Genomic DNA, 16369 nt, shown 5'->3' with positions numbered 1-16369 from the left:
AGGTGGCATTTTAAAGGGAAAATATGCAAATAAATCCATATACATTTTGGAAAAAAGGAGCTTGGCAGCAGAGAGAAGAAATGCTTGATTAACTTTCTTATACTCATGTACCTCTAAGTAGCATATCTGATAGCACAGGCTGAAGTTATTGCTCATTATTTGTCAAAATACTCATCTCTGTACTCTTAACTTGAATTTCCTCTCACCTCACTAGCAACTCCAGTGTAAAAAATGTTAGGTTGTCTTGTGCAATACACTGTTTCTGTGGTATCCAGGGTATCACTCCCTTTCCTCCTCTTAGCAAAAGAAGACAAGTAATCCTTGACCTATACAGAGGTAGCCAGAATATACTGGACCTGGAACAAGTAAGCAAGCAGACTTTCTAACAACTTCTGATCATTTTGTCCATGTTAATGCAGTCATGTAATTATTCCCGACTCAAGGACTTCCTTAATAATTGTTCTCTCTTACACAAAGAACATACAGAAAAATTTGGGCAGCCTGTAACAATACAGAATACGTATAGCACCACTCTTTTTAAAGGGACCTGTAGTAGAGATAGCGGATGACTGGAGTTATGACTTTAAGTTAATGAAGGAAATAAAATTACATGGCTTGAAGAAGAGAGTTAGGGGGAAGGGGGAAGGTACCAGGAAGAAAAACAGATGTTTCTGTTTTTAATGATCATAAGTATTCATTCTTGAACACAAGTACAGAACATAGAAGAAAGATGTGACTATATCCTCCTCCCAGTGCTGAGGAGGACTTCAGGCTTTTCTTCCCCCATCCTTGGTTTCTTCATTTCTTCCTCTATGGTTTAGCAGATGTACTCTGAGTAGCTTCTTCTTTCCATTGAGCTTTCTTCTCCAAGTTTATGCTTGTAAGCGTTTCATGCCTTTTTATAGCCTACAACATATGACAAAGAGCAGAAGGTGTCACCAAAAGTACCACAGAGATGAAATTTGAATCAATTGTTTTCAAAGTATCTGGCCTGTCACAGAGAACTACCGAGGCCTACTAAGGCACAGTTCTGTCAGCTTTAGTGACAGGAAGAGAGAAGGTTAAAATACAGCATCTAGAGATTAGTTTAAATTTATCATTTCTCTGGGAATAAATTAGGCCCTTCTGTTAATGGCACTAGCAGATGTATTCTGGGCTTCTAGTCAGTATTTAATATTAATCTCTGGTCATCAGAAGTCAAGAGACACTGGAAAAAAAATCAGAAGTTAAATAGATTCCAGCTGCTGTGAAAACAAGGGTCCCAAAGCAGCTCTCCTCTTCCGGTGTTTGCATTCATATTATATAAACCTAAGAGGAAAATGTTCTGGGAATTATCAGTCATTGATTTCTTCTGCTAAGGCAAAAAAGAAACCTTTCCACTGATTTCAGAGTGATGCATCCTTTTCATTTTGACAGGCAAATGCTGACAAGTAGAAATGCTACTTGACACTTAAATAATTTGCAGTGTTTTATTAACTAAGACTCAGTTAATAAAGTTTCGCTAGTAACTTAGTTGTCAATAAAAAGAAGATGGGAACATGGTAATCAGAAGAATGGCTGCAGAGAAAGGCAGCATACAGTAAGGTTCTGCCGGTATAGATGCTTTAAGAAGCTCAGGGTTTTCAGCTTCTAGTCATTCTTAAAAGAACGTAGTGGACTGTGTTTCTGTTAGTCCTGTGCTTTTTTCCCCCCAGAGCAACATGACAATAAGCTGCACAGACTATATTCAAGTTCCTTGACTTTGAGACTAATGATGCTGAGACTTGACTTCAGTGTGCAAAAAATTTGTTTATAAAAATAACAGGAAGTTAATAGTTTACCAATCATGTTTAAAAAAGTACAAAATTAAAGCATGACTAACCCATCCTTCACTCGGAAGCTTAAACTTTACACTTCTTCACCTCAAATTATGCAAATTAAATCACAGACCTAGTTCTGCCACAGGCTGAACTTCTTAGATATCATGACAAATATATAAGCGAAGGACGCTCAGCAGCTACAGGACGGGGGAACTTTTCTATAATATGAACTGTTTTTTTTTTTAAAATTAGTTCCATCCACAATAGAGACTTTTCTACTACAATTAAAGGGCACAGAATTACTGCTGACCACCTCCCCACTGTTTAAAAAAGATTTTGAGATTTCTCAGTCTGTGTGTGAAGAAATACACCCATCTGCTGTTTCCATTACATTGATTTTTTTTAAGCATTGCAGTGTGTAGAGAGGTGTTTGTAATAGATCCACACAATGAACTGTGTATGGATCCTATAGGCCCAAGGAGCATTTACCTGCCTACCAGACTGACAGAAGGGAAGATGCTCTTTCCTTTCAAGTTCTTGCAGCCTGTCAGCAAAACTGAGGAATTAAACCAGTACAAGATAAGATTAAGTATTGCACTGAGGGGCGGGAGGGAAGACTGTTTTTGCTTATACGGTCTTAACAGTGACATCACCCTTTTCTGACTTGGGAATTAATTAGTGAGGGTTAGGGAATGAGAAGGACAAACAGTACAAACAATCCAAATGAGTTTATATCAAGATCCCTTTGCGCTTACCAGCCAAAAATCTGTGCTTACCTGCTTCCCTCTAATCACCATCGCTATGCATCCCAGTATAGTCAAGGCAATCATTACATAGCTGACCTTCACACGCAGTGTGGTCTGTGCTGCTCTGATTGCTTCAATCCTCAGGAAATAATAATAAAAGAACAGACTCATTACTGGAGACCCAAATAAACCATTGGCTAGTTGTTTGATTTCTCCTGGCATTCTATCTGTATAATCTAGGTATGCTCTCTGTGTATAATGCTAACAGTACTTGGCTCTTTCCACAAAAAAAAGAAAAATAAATTTAAAAAGGTTTTACAAGAATGGGAACATCTGATTCCTAGCTACTTTGGGATATACAAAATCATGGTAACATAGGACTTTCTCAAAGCTGGGAACAAACCCAACATTTTAAAATATTAAATCATTAGAGAATGCAAGGGAAAGAAGGCTGCAGTATTTATGTATGTTCCCTACAGGGAGGACAGGAAAAAGAGAGGGATGCTTTTACTAATACTAGTTTACTAATACTACCACTTTCTAAAGTCTGTGGAGACAGCAAGTACGCATATCCATACTAGAACTTCAGTGTATTTTAACACTGTAAAATATGCATGTTCCCTCAATAGCAGAAGCATGGTAAAAAACATTTGTCAGAAGGAATAAAATACGTTATTTAACAGTTTGAGCTTCTTGGACAGAGGGAAATATCATCACAACTTAGCAGTTCTTTTTGCCTGAGGTTCAAAATGCTTTCATTTATGGTACCATCTACTTTCCAAAGAAAGCTTCCTCTACTACAGCATTTGATAATGCTATTTTTAGACTTCACACTGGCTGCTAAACACAATACTCCTAGAAATTCTGGATAGGACTTGGTAGAAGACCAGTGGTTACGAGTTCCCTTCTGCTAGGTGAAACAGACTTAAAGTAATCCGTTTTCCTAGGAAACTGTGGAGGCATAGAGGACTGTAAGCTTTCCAACGTTGATTTTGGACAGGTAACTCCTTTAAATCTTCTCTGTATTTCAGCACGCTTATCCATATGTACCAGTAGCTGTATCGCTCCTTTAGGAAACCTGTTGCCTTGTCTATGGTTATCTTTTAGAACACAGAAGTCCTCCACAAGAAAAATATCAGTTATTAAAGTCTTTCAACTGTACTGAAGATCATTCTACCAAACTGCATCTCAAATACTGCAAATATGTAAGGAGATTTCTGCTCCTTGCAGAATTTAGAGCAGTTTACTCTTCTTGTTGAGGAAGTCTAACATTCTCATTGTTTAAATTTGGTATATTATAAAATTACAGGAGACTGGAAAAGCATCAACATAATGGCACAAAAATGCATCACATGAGGTAATTACATGCCAAGCCTAACATGGATAATAAATTTCACAGAACTGGGAGACCAATATTGTACACAAACACCAGTAAATATGTAATCATATCACATTTTGACCCTTATACTTGGAGGAAAAAGACACCAAGGGATTCACGATGGTTCAGCATGGTATATCACATAGGACCTGAGAACTAAAAACATTCTGTTTTTTTGAAGAGGAATGTGACAGTCATGGATCACCATTTCATAGTACTGATCTGAGAAAATTTCTAATCATAGAGAACATGTCAATCTAACATCAAGCTAATAATTTAGCTTCCAGGTTATTTGTTTTTGCAAATAATTTGTGATGAACAACTTTGGTTCTTGGCTGCACTTAAGCTGAAATGCACAGATTTAAAAACTATTAGTTTTTATTTTTGAGTTACCTTGTGTGTGCTAGACTATACAAGAGGAAAAAGTAGTTATCTGAATGCAATTTTCACTTAAAAATTAATTCAGTGGCTAAAATTAGCATTTATTTTGTTTAATAAATTATTTACTTTTGATGAGCATAACTTGCAAGAGATGGTTGTATCACATGCCCTTGCAACCCAAACTTACGCGGTTTAGAGAAACAAAACAAGCTTTTGTGTTTTTATAGTTCTTAATCGTCTCTTCAACTTTGGCTGAACTATTTCCCTAAACAAAACCACTAATTCAACCTATGCACTTGCAAAAATGATCAGCTTTTATCAGAAGTTGGTTTGTCCATTCAATAAAGCATGATTTTAGATGCACAGTCAATGCCTTCACTCAGTCTGATAACTGTTTTCTTAAAAACACTCATAACAAGTATTTTGTATGCAAAAATATAGGAACTGACATAATTTAATGTTTTAATAATTTAAGACTATGTATTTCAAATTTAATTTCAAGAAAAATGATCCAAACCAAAATTGAATAATTAATTTTCAACAATTTTATCTATTGTGATACACTTAGAAAAAGCTTAGATACATGGGTGGATTTCCAATTCCTACACCATGCATCCAAACAATATCTTTAGACAGGAGCTACATAATTTGCTCACCTAAGTAATACAAGATTGACCGAATCTTTTGAATAAATATATATATAAACATTAGAAGCGTATTCTAAGAGATAACTATACTAACACCAGAAATGTTTTTTTAAACTAATAATTGCATTTTATTTTATTTTTTAAACTTTGATCTTCAGTTTAGGTAGGCAAAATAGAACATCCAATTTTATTTTCTACATCTCACACAGGACAAAGCATTCACATTCAGATTTCACCAGCAATGGGGAAATTTTGACTATTTTATTTTCGTTAGGGAACCTTTCCACTATTTGTTAGTTTAAACTCCAAGAGTAAAGAAAGTTGGCCTCTGCCCCCCAGATATTCATTAACAAATATTTTAAATGCGTTTCAATTATTTTATGGCTATATCATGAAAATTTCATGTATTAGGCTTTGACATATTAAGAAAAACGCTATGGAAAGCTCACACCAGTATTTGCAAAAAGCTTTTTTGATTGGAAGAATAAAAATTAATTGAAATGTGTTGTTTTTCTAATGAAACAACTGATAGGTGCTGGCCATCCCTTCAGAAAAATCCAAATGCATGTATATCAAAATAGAGAGTTCCCCAGGTCATATAATCTTATCTACAAGGTGATACAACAGTCACAGCAGCATAAGAATTTTCAGCTGTGGAAACCCATTCCTGTTAAGAAAAGGTATTTACGAATTGCATTCAAGTAACGCATTCCTGTGAAAATGCTGCTTCTCTAACAGCTTCAAAACTGGCACTTACGAGACGGTCTCTGGTATATCCTCTGGTTTTCTGAAATGGCCTGCCCACAACAAACATTTTTTCTCCCAGTCTGTAGGCTTGTGTCCAGGTACCCTTAAAGCAGACCGACCTAAAATAAAATAAGATAAACAAACAAAAAAATCCACAAAAAATAGAAAGTCAGAAAAGTTGAATTGCCGCAGCTGTAATAAACCAGTTAGGTTGAGCAATGAAGTACAATTACTAGAGTAGGTTACAGAACAAAAATTTATCACAGTCAGATTAATGAACTTCTAAATATGGATTAAACTTAGGCCATGTTAGGAAAGCCAAATCTTGCCCAAGGCAAGCTCTGAATATTTACAACTCTAAATTTATGGAACCTGCTCCATCATCTATGCTTCCTAAGCTGCTGTGATATAGTTTTCTACTACATTTAAATTAGTTTAAAGAAATGAAATGAAACTGCTACAGAAAAGCCAATATGCTGCACCATAGCATAAGAGTATTATACGTTTTCCATAGACTGTAGGATTTTATCTTATTTGGAGATATTAACAACCAAATGACCATAAGCAAAGATCAGATCCTTAATTTTCAGTTCAGTCTTTCAACCTCCAAATACAAAATATTTAGAATAAAACAGGAAAGTTTTTCTACACGTAACATTAAAATCTAGCATACAAAGTGCAAAAATAAGCATTAAAACAACAACAATGGGATGTGTTCTTCATGGATGTATGTTGCTTAGTGGATTCATAAATGATCTAGGAAGTAGTGTGGATACATAGTTTACTGACAACACTGTTATTAAGAAGATGGCTAGGGGTGAAGATCTGCAGGACTTCAGAATCCCAACTCAGTGAAATCCAGTGAAAATCCCTCCCATTTATGTAAGTAAGAAGCAATTCCAGTTCACATACAAAGGACAAACTCTAACCTAACCATTATTGCTGCAAAGTAAGTCCTTGGGGTTTCTCGGAGGTTTCGGAAAAAGTTCAGTAACAGAAAGGCAAAAGGCATTATTAGCAATGACTAGGAAATGAACACAGACCAACACGAAAGCTTTATTATGCCACTGTATAAAAAACGTGACTCCAGCATTTTGAAAAGCTTGCAAAATGCTGATCCCTCATCCCAAAAACAGTCCAACTAGAATGGGCACAGAGAAAATTCGCAAGTGTGGTCACAGCTATGGAATGGCCACCACATAAGAAACACTGTAATAGACTGAGACCCTGCAGCCTGGAAAAGCACTAACTGAAGGCCCTTTCATCACAACAGAGGGCGCCAGAATCGCCAGATTGCAGTGACCGTCGAGGGAAACAGCGCATACCACGCTCAAAAACAAATACAAGCCTGTACTTATTTTCTCAAAGCACAGTTCAGCCGAGGAACTCCTTCGCAGAGGCTGTGGATGCCAAAAATAGATACAGCTTCAAGATACTGGGAAAATTTACAAAAGTAAAATCCAACAAGGACCATTAAACAAAGACTCCAGCTCTGGGACAGCAGTCTAGGGAAGAAACACTATGTTTGCCCTGTTTCTATATTCCTTCTTAGAGCCTTGCTATTAATCACCGTTCCTGTTAGTCCTCACAAAAATGTAAGGGCCCTCCTTCACTGGCTGCTACTGGAGAGTGACATTGTTAAACAGACCTTTGGTCTTACCTAGTACGGCTGAGTTACTGATTTTATTTTTTTAACAAAGATGTATGCAAAATGCTTCACATCTGTATACTGCTTTTATCTAGCATCAACAGGCCAAGTAGGGAAACAGTTACAGAGGAGTCTGATTAGAGTACCAAAACTGTGCTCTAATCAGTTACAAAATGTCTCAACACCCGAGCTTTACCTGACCAATCTCACCTTTAAATAGGAACTAAGCCAATGATCAAGACTGACTCTCTCCTGCAGGGCATGTTCAAGTTTGTGAACAGCTGGAGCTGGTTCTACTATGGAAAATTGCAAAAGTATTTTAGCTAGTATAATATTCCTAAACACCGACAGTTTATATTGGGGCTGAACAGTCTGTTCTAGAGCACAGATAAGAGCCTCAGAGTGCAGGGCTGTACATCAAACACAATACTAATGACCTGCTACAAAGCAAAAGCTGTGTTACTGTCACAAGACAAAATATTGTCCCCTGGCTTTGTTAAAAAACAAGATCTCATTGCTAATTTTAACGTTCAGTTTTTCAGTCTAAAGATTAGAATTCCCTCTCACAAAATCAGGGATATTGGTATACATGTCTGCAAAATGCCTGTTCAGATGACTGCAGCCTGAGTACCTAAATATTTCAAAGCACGAAATGTGGCATGATCTTTATCAGAAACTTACTTCTTGGCTGAGGTGGGCTTTCCTTGAGGGGTTTGCTGCAAAGCCTTCTGTTTATCTTCAGATCTACTCCTCTAGTCAACCTCAGAATTGAGGGAATGTTTCTTTCCAGCAGTTTAACAGCCCTGTCTGGAAGAGAAAGCAGAAGAAGCAAAGGGGTTAAATCTAACTCTGAATATTAGAGAGTGAGAACACTGGAAGATAAGTAGGAGGCTGTTTCTCCTCCCCACCTCCAGGAGAAAATAAGAAATAAAAACAGTGGGTACAAACCTAACACTGTGCAAGAAACTGCAGGTTTAGGCTGCAGCAGAATCTAGGAAAGAAATTAAAGACAACTCCATAAACCATCGCTGGAGCTTACCGGTTAAGCGCATGTAGAAAAACCGGACTGACAGATAATAGCCTACGAGCAATTTCTAAGACGTGCTACTAACGTATCACCACTTCAAGGCACTTATCTATTCCTGCACATCAGGTATACTTCGGGCAGTGCTTTTTCAAGGACCATACACCAGGATTTTGACAGCCTTGTCACATCCTAGAAGTCACATCCTTGTCTCATCCTAGAATGGTCTTTTGATAGAGGGTTACCAAGACATAAGCCAGACCTCACAGTGCTGAGATACTGCTTGGTGGTGCGTCAGGAGACGAAGCACCTTATATATGTAAACATGCTATTTTAATTGAAAGACCTTTCAATTTATCATTTGATGAAAAATTTCTGAGGAAAAAATGAATTTTTGGAAGATAAAAGGGTAGTAAAAAATTTATATATATATATATATATTTAATATTCTTTATGCTTTAAAACTTCTCAACTACAGAAAAAAAAAAAAGACACCCTCAAAACCAAACCATTCCCAAGGTTTTCAGAGGAGAAAATTAAAAATAAAAAGTCACGAACCTCCCCGCCCTTCCCCCTCCTTTTACTTTTTAAGCCGGCTCGGAGGCCCTCGGGCTTCAAGCTTCAGCGCGCACCGTGCGCGTCACGGCACCCACCGCGGCCGCCCGGCCCCGCTGCGCTCCCTCCCGGCCCCGCAGACCCCCCCGGACCCCATCCCGGCTCCGGGGCCCGGCCGGGGCCGGGCACTCACCGGCGCGGCCCCACATGGCGCTGCCCGCAGCCCGCGGCGCGGGGCCCCTCAATGTCACCCCCCCGCTCCCCGTCCCCGTCCCCGCCGCGGTGCTGCCGCCCGGTGCCGCCCCTGCCCCCGCTCCGCCCGCCTCGTCCCGCCCTCGCCGCCCGGTTGGCTGCCGCCGCGCCCTCGGCCTTTCCAATATGGCGGCGCCCAGCAGAGCGGCGAGCTGCGAGGACTTCGCCGAGTTCCAGGTAGCGAGAGCGGGGCGGGGGACGGGGACCGGGGCCTCCTCTCCCCGCCGGGGGCCGTCGCGATGTGTGGCTGCTGCCTGAGGCGGGAGGCCCCGGGCTGCCCCTCGGCTTCCCGGCCCTCGCTCGGGTCGCCCGGCGGCAGCCCCCGGCCGTGCCAGCAGGCAGGGGGCGCAGCAGGCCGCTGGGCCGCCCTGAGGGGCGCCCGCCTGCCCTTCGCTCCCCGGACCGCAGAGGCTGCGGCTTCCCTGTGTGTTTTTGTTTTTCTCTGAGAGATAAACATTTATTTTTTTATTTATTTGATGCAGGAGTTGCTCAGAGTGATGAGGACGATTGATGACAGAATTGTCCACGAGTTAAATACTACAATTCCGACAGCTTCCTTCGTAGGGAAAATCGATGCCAGCCAGACATGTAAAGAGCTCTACCAGTCTGTAAGTGTCTATTTCTTTAACTTCAACTCATTTTCTGAAGTTATACTCAGTGCGGTGGCCGCTAAAGCAGCGCATCTCAATTTCTAAGGAAAAGACTCTTGATATATCATGCTTTTTGTATTCATAATGGCACACCTGACTTCTCTATATAGCTAAACCACACGCGTGCGAAAGCTACTTCACTTTTAAGCCGTGTTGTGGACTTGCTTGTCCTGCAATACCGATCCTTTGAGGTGTACTGCAGACAGCCCACTTTCTTTTAAAAATGGGTGCTGGAACACTTTTGTGGTACTCAAAGACTTATCTTGTATCTTTGACTTTTACCATCAGTTCACGTCGGTAATTACTGCTCAAAGCAATATTGCTTCCATGTAGATTATAGAGTCAAAGGGAATTCTGCAGGCATAGCAATGCCTTAACTTCAGAAAGTCTCTTAAATTTGTAACTCAGAGCTTTTTTTTTTTTTTTCTTGGGTAGTTGACCTAGTTGTTGTGACTTTGTCTCATCCCCACTTAGCTGATGGAAGCTCACACCAGCAGAGAGAAAATCATCAAAAACTGCATCGCTCAGACTTCCAGTGTAGTGAAAACTCTCAGAGAAGAGAGGGAAAAGGCACAAGATGACGTAGCATTATTAAAGCAACTCAGGAAAGAGCAGACAAAGGTGAGTGGTGGAGATTTTGTGAGGTCACTTAGAAGTCAGAGGGTGTCTTTCCCAAATGGAAAGATCTCCATGATGGAGAGAACCTGAAGGGGGTCCTGACTTAAGTGGTGTTGTCCTGGGTTCTTGTCAGCTGGGTTTGTGAGTGGTGTTTTCCCTGGCACTCAGAACAGAACTGCTTTTATCCTGTAAATTGAACATTTTTGGAGATTCTATTATACAAATGCATAGTAAAACATGCATGCTTTTCCAGAGTGGACTCTTAACTTTCACTGACTAGCGCCACTTAGTGTACAACTTAATAGGGGCTTGTTTATTCTCTTCAAAATGTCTGGAGGTTCCTTTTGCCTTTTTTGAGATTTTGTGAAAAGTAGTCTGTCTGCAAATGGTGGATGTGTGCCAAGATGCAAACACTAGAAGATAATGAAATGTCTTTCATGTTTGTCTCTTGCACTACACAGTTACACAGACTTAAAGCTCTCCCTATTCAACATCACACTGAGAAGCATTATTCTTACTCAGTGTATTAATTGGAGTTCCTGTCCCCTGCGAGGAGCTGCCAGACAACCTTGAATTCCATTTAAGCATTTTTTGTTGTTGTTTAGTGTTTAGCTTTTATGGTGTAAGAGTGACTTCTGGGTTTGCATAAGGAGTTTTAATGTGCAAACCTTCTCAACCTTATGGCCTCTGGATGGAAAGTGTAATTCACCAGAGGTGAATTAGATGGACTGTCAGAAGTGGTCTTTTGCAGAGTAGTTGAATGCTGATGCAGTTGTAAGTGCAAAGCTTCCTGGGGAGATGACTTGAGTTTAGGGGTTCACAAACCAGCATCTGATATTCCCAGACACTGAGTGAACTGTTTGACTTGCTCTCAGAGAAGTGCTCTGTTGTGAGCTCAGATTTAAAGAACCAAATGGCAGGCAAGTGGTTTTGTCCTTCAAGCCTAACTTACAGAACTTCTAATAAGCATCCATATTAGTTTTGGAAAAATGGAATGATAGCTTAATATTTTGTGTAAGGTTTTTTCAGAGTCAATTCTTTAAATCACTTAGTTAGTGAGCCCAGAACCTACCACTGAAACCAATAGGAGAATCTCAATGATAATGTTTAATAATTGGATGTGATTTCAAATGTTAAAAGCAATCTGTCATTTGGAAACATCCCAGAAATCCTTTGATCAGATGACCTCAAATTTGCACTTGATTTTGAGAGTGGTTTCTTCCCTATTTCCACCTTTTTCTTTTCCTTCTCCATGAGTGTTTTTTTTTTTTTTTTTTTTTCCTGGAACAACTCAAATAAGCTCTCTTGACAGAACGCATCCTACATTTAAGATTATTCATTTTGAATGTGTATTTGTTTGAAATACAGATCTGTTCTTTTTTCTTTATACTTTTCTCATACTCTTAATAGTACAAATTGGAGGACTTTATACAAAATTACTGCTTCTGGGTCACTGCTTAAAAAAAACCTTGGAGTTGTGTGGCTCTAGCAGTCAATTCTTTCAGACCACTTACATAAAAGTATCAGTTGATTATTGTATTAATTTGGTATCATCTTAGTTCTCTTGTATGAAGTGTCATAAAATAGCCAACCAAATTAATTCTGGAAGTTCAAAACATACAGCTTAACAAGTATTAGCTTTATGAAGTGAATTAGTGGGGCCTGCTAAAAAATATTGGAGTATGTTTTTAGGAGGAGAGAGAAAAACACAAACTTAACAAACAAACGCACCTGCATAGCCTTGTTGATTAACTGATTGCAATGCTGATTGCATTGCTTTTTGGGTCTGCAATCCTAAGCAACAGGCTGAAATAGTAGTTTTGCTGAGGCTTAGTGTCAAAGATGAGTTACGTGACAATGCTGACAGTTGTAAACCTATTCATGTATTCCAGCAGGAAAAACCCTTCTTTGAAATGCTAAAGATCTTCTGAGCAGTTATGTTATAAAGACTAATGCTGGTCATCTAGTGACCCTGTTAATACTGGGTTATTATTTCAAACAGTTTGGAGTCCTGTTGAGTAGGTAAAAGCTCATCCAACACCAGTATAAGCTGTGTGTGTCTGGACATCCTACTTGAGTTTTTTTTAAAATGTAATTGCTCTCTGGGTTTGTATCTGTTCACTAACTCTCTAATTGGAGACACATATTTAAAACTTATTCACTCTAGAGTCTAAAACTCCAACAAAAATAAATCCTAATCATAGGCATAAACAGTAGTTGGGCTTTAAGTCCTCTACTGTTGCTTCTGGAACTTGTGGCAGGGTCAAATTCCCACAGGTCATCTGAACTCAGCTGTCACATGTGCCCCTTGGAGTTACTAACAGAGGTGAAAAAAAATTTCTCATGGATTGAGTGAGTGCTCAAGAACTGCTTGTTGTGGCATTTCTTGCCAGAGGTCTTGCATCTGTGTAAATCTGATTCGTCCTGCTGTGATCACGTACCATAGTAAATGGTTCAGAGAACATGAGCATATATGATCTGTTCTTGTAGACCCTTTTCTTGGTCAGTGCACAGAATAGATGTCTTCGTGATCTTAACCCTAAATCAAGAATTTGATTTCTGTCATGGTTTTGCTGCCAGCTGTCCTATGACTCTAATAATGCATGTGTGGAGGAATGAGAACTCAAGGCTGCAAAGCTAACCCTAGCACTACCATTTCCTGTGCTGAGTGCTTGAATTTGGCATAGTTATTTTTGTTGGTGAAGCCATGAAGGTTAATCAGCTAATTGCTGGCAAATCTTGATGGGCAATATTTGAGAATGAAGAACTAGTAACCAGTAGTTACTTCTGCAAGGCTTGCATTGCAGGTCTGCCTTCACAATACCTCTTATGGACAACTCTAGAGTACCCAAAGCATTGGCTGAATGGAGGGACCAGACTTCCAGGATAACTACCTTCAGTTCGTACCATTGGAGGGGATGCACACCTGGTACTGGGATTTTGTCAAGGAAGTTGCAAGGGTAGTGAATACTGAAGGCTGCAGGGAGCCATTTTGACAAAAACCTGTTTCTTTGTCTATTCTGCAGTTGAAATTGATGCAGTCGGAGCTGAACGTTGAAGAAGTGGTAAACGACAGAAGTTGGAAGGTACTCAGTCATTTACCAAAGCGTTGTGGTTCTGTGCTGTGGGTTTGAACTGTCCTGCACTGCAGGTGTGGGACTGATGCCTCAGTAGGCACGTTAACTAGAAATAGGTGAGGGCAGTGCTGGGGAAAGTAGGGAAAGTGCTCAGTCATTTTCCTATTTCTAGGTGCAGAGACCAAAACTTCTCAGATGCACTATGAAGGGAAGAAATGTGGCTGGTTTAGTGGGGAGGAGGGACTGTGGAGTACTCTCTGTGTATTCTCTTGCTGCAGCATTTCACTTCAAATTAAGTGTTTAAAGGGTTTCCCAGTTAGTACTGACTGGGAAAAGCTAATCATGCCCTTAATTATTCTCTTTTTTAATGAATTTAGAGCCAACTTGGATAAAACTCAGAAATGCCATATCTGTAACAACATGTTACAGGCCACCAATGGCAAACATTTCATGGCAACACTACTGTCAGTTTTATTTTAAAAGGGCATGGGGTGAATTGGCTTCTAAAATAAGACATTTGCATTAGTCTCTGTATATCACTTTTACAAGGGAGCTTATCAGCAGAGTGTTTTGTATTAATACATAAAAGACAGCAAAATCAAACTTTTACATAGCAGCATGAATTTTAAGGTATCTTGGACAGTGTTTTTTCTCTGTCTGAAAAAAAGATAGTACTTCAGGTAGACTATAGGAGTTAATTGGACTGAGTAACACACTGAGATCTGTGGGTAGATGATACTAAAAGTAGGAGGTGGTGTTAGTAAGTTCACAATATTGATCTTCCATGGGCTTCAGAGGCACTGACAATGATGCTTTCAAAGTTTGCATGATAGCAAGCTGGAAACTGAGTTTTTTTTTGTTTTTTTTTGATATGTTGTTCGATGTGAGAGAGCCAGCCTTACAGTGGTTTAGAGTGTATTTGCAGTACCCTTTCAGACATATGCATATTAAATGACTTAGATAACGTGGAACAATCTTCCTAGTATTAAAATGCTTCTGAATAGGAAATTTTTGTGACTGCTGATTTCTACTGTTTCCTTCTATCATTTACTTGATTTTGGATCTTTTCACACTCTTAACTCTTCCAGAACTGTCCATTGCATGTGGTAATGTAATGGGACAGGTTGTGTGTGCATGTGAAAGAAATTATATCACAACTTCCATGTTTTCTGTAAGGCGAATTGTTTTGTAATATGTGTCTTTCTTAAAGTAAACCAAATTTGGTGGTAAGTCAAAGATTACTTAAAAATTGTTAGGAATAAATGCATAATTAAGGCATGCTGCATACCTCACTTTTGTTGAAGTTGCCATTGGTGCTGAACAAGGAGATCAGTTGCAAAAGTAGACAGTTCTAGGAAGATAAAGTTTAAAGTAACATTTTACATAAAGTGATACGTAAGTTCCCCCAGATGACAAGACCAGTCACTTTGCATGTGAAGCCTAAGGGAGACTTCACAAAACTTGACATCCCGAACATCAAAGGCATTTGGATCTGAAAAGTACCTGGATACCCCGGCAAAATATACTGTTGTGGGAATCCTGCTGGTGGACCTAATAACCGCCAGTGCCTCAGCTTGGTGCTAGGTGGAGCTCGTGTTACACTTCAGGACGTGCGCTGGGCAAAGCTTGGTGCCAAAACTTTAAATAACTAAATCCCCTGAAAACAGCCCCAGTAACTTTGGTGTGAGCCTGTGTGTGTTGTGCTTTTGATTCAAGCTGCCATACGTTAATTACTGGCCCATGCCAGGTTAAGCAAGCTGTTTGATGAGGTCTGCAAGTTTGAGCTAAATTAAAACGATCTCAGGTTCTAGTTCTGTGTGCTAAATTTTACCCAGAGAAGGTGCCTAAGGTGAACGCGGCGAGAGCAGCCTGCCCTTTCTGAGGGAATGCTGGCAACATCAGCGCCCCCAGTCAAATAACTAAAAGCAGGACCATTGCTTCCAAGAACACATATTTGCACCTCTTTTTAGCTGTTGCAACAATGTAAAGTGTGTTTGCTCAGGAAAGGGAAGAATGTGATGTCCCAGTTTTAATGCCACAGTGAACTTAACACAGCTGGTCAGGATCCTTCCACTGGTCTTTTCCCTCCCTCTTTAAAACAGCAACAACAAAACCTCCCACCAATCAACCAAAAACTTCAGCATCTTTGATAGTGACAGACCACCAGGATTATAAGACTGCCTTATCTGAGGGAGAATACTGTTAGTGCTGTGCAGTCAGTCCCTCAGCACCAGGCTGCAAGCTTTGGATTCAGTAAAGCGAGGAGAGAAAGTGAATGGAGACAGATGCCTTGGTAAGTACCATTTATTGGTACAGCAGGGCTGGGCACCTCAATGTGGGTGCTACAGGAGGAGGCAGTTGCCTGAACTAGCTCTGAAGATCAGATCATCCCATAGACATGGACTTACTCACTTTTGCTTTTCTGTTTTGGTGTCTCAGGTATTTAATGAACGTTGCCGAATTCATTACAAGCCTCCAAAGAGTCAATGATGTTAAGTACTTCCCATCAAGGTGGTCCATAACCATGAGAGCCAAACTGGAAAGAGACCTTGGGCGAGCTGAATTGGGACCCTCCAGAGCCAGGAGAACCCAGTCCTGTTTTGTTTTGGACCTACTCTAGCTGGAATCTCAGTTTAAATAATTCTCCTCTAATTAAGAGAAAACAACTCATCTTTTGTACAAAATATGTGAACAAATGAGTTTTATAGTATTAAAATAATTTTCAAATGGAATGTGAAAGTGGTATCTTTCTTAAACTTTTCAAGCTTCAGGAGCCCAAGAGGGGAAGAAAGTGTTGGGATTTGTTTGTTTTTAAAAAAAAAAAAAAAAAAAAAGGCAGCTCTGAGC

At 39.8% G+C, this 16369-nt stretch overlaps 2 protein-coding genes across 3 annotated transcripts; one reads left to right on the top strand and one right to left on the bottom strand.

Annotated features, from left to right (window-relative positions):
* Window positions 1–664: 664 nt before the first annotated feature.
* Window positions 665–9234, bottom strand: FAM162A (family with sequence similarity 162 member A). Its single transcript, XM_080603411.1, has 5 exons — window positions 9119–9234; window positions 8028–8153; window positions 5709–5817; window positions 2576–2684; window positions 665–906 (listed from the first exon to the last, which is right to left on the bottom strand). The coding sequence occupies exons 1-5, from the start codon at window positions 9132–9134 to the stop codon at window positions 811–813; spliced, it is 456 nt and encodes a 151-aa protein (XP_080459537.1). The 5' UTR covers window positions 9135–9234; the 3' UTR covers window positions 665–810.
* Window positions 9199–16254, top strand: MIX23 (mitochondrial matrix import factor 23). Of its 2 annotated transcripts, none has more exons than XM_080603389.1 (5): window positions 9199–9354; window positions 9660–9785; window positions 10302–10448; window positions 13472–13531; window positions 15625–15816. In XM_080603389.1, exons 1-5 carry the CDS (start codon window positions 9304–9306, stop codon window positions 15670–15672), a joined length of 432 nt encoding a protein of 143 aa, XP_080459515.1. In that variant the 5' UTR covers window positions 9199–9303; the 3' UTR covers window positions 15673–15816. The 2 variants fall into 2 exon arrangements, with proteins under 2 accessions (XP_080459515.1, XP_080459514.1); XM_080603388.1 differs by lacking the exon at window positions 15625–15816 and adding an exon at window positions 15962–16254 and having other exon boundaries at window positions 9200–9354.
* The last annotated feature ends 115 nt before the right edge of the window (window positions 16255–16369 follow it).

The sequence above is a fragment of the Anser brachyrhynchus genome (genome assembly GCF_964034855.1).
Source record: "Anser brachyrhynchus genome assembly, chromosome: 1".
NCBI classification, from domain to species: Eukaryota; Metazoa; Chordata; class Aves; order Anseriformes; family Anatidae; genus Anser; species Anser brachyrhynchus.
The sequence above is the reverse complement of the archived record's forward strand: the minus strand, read 5'-3'. Positions and strand labels throughout refer to the sequence as shown.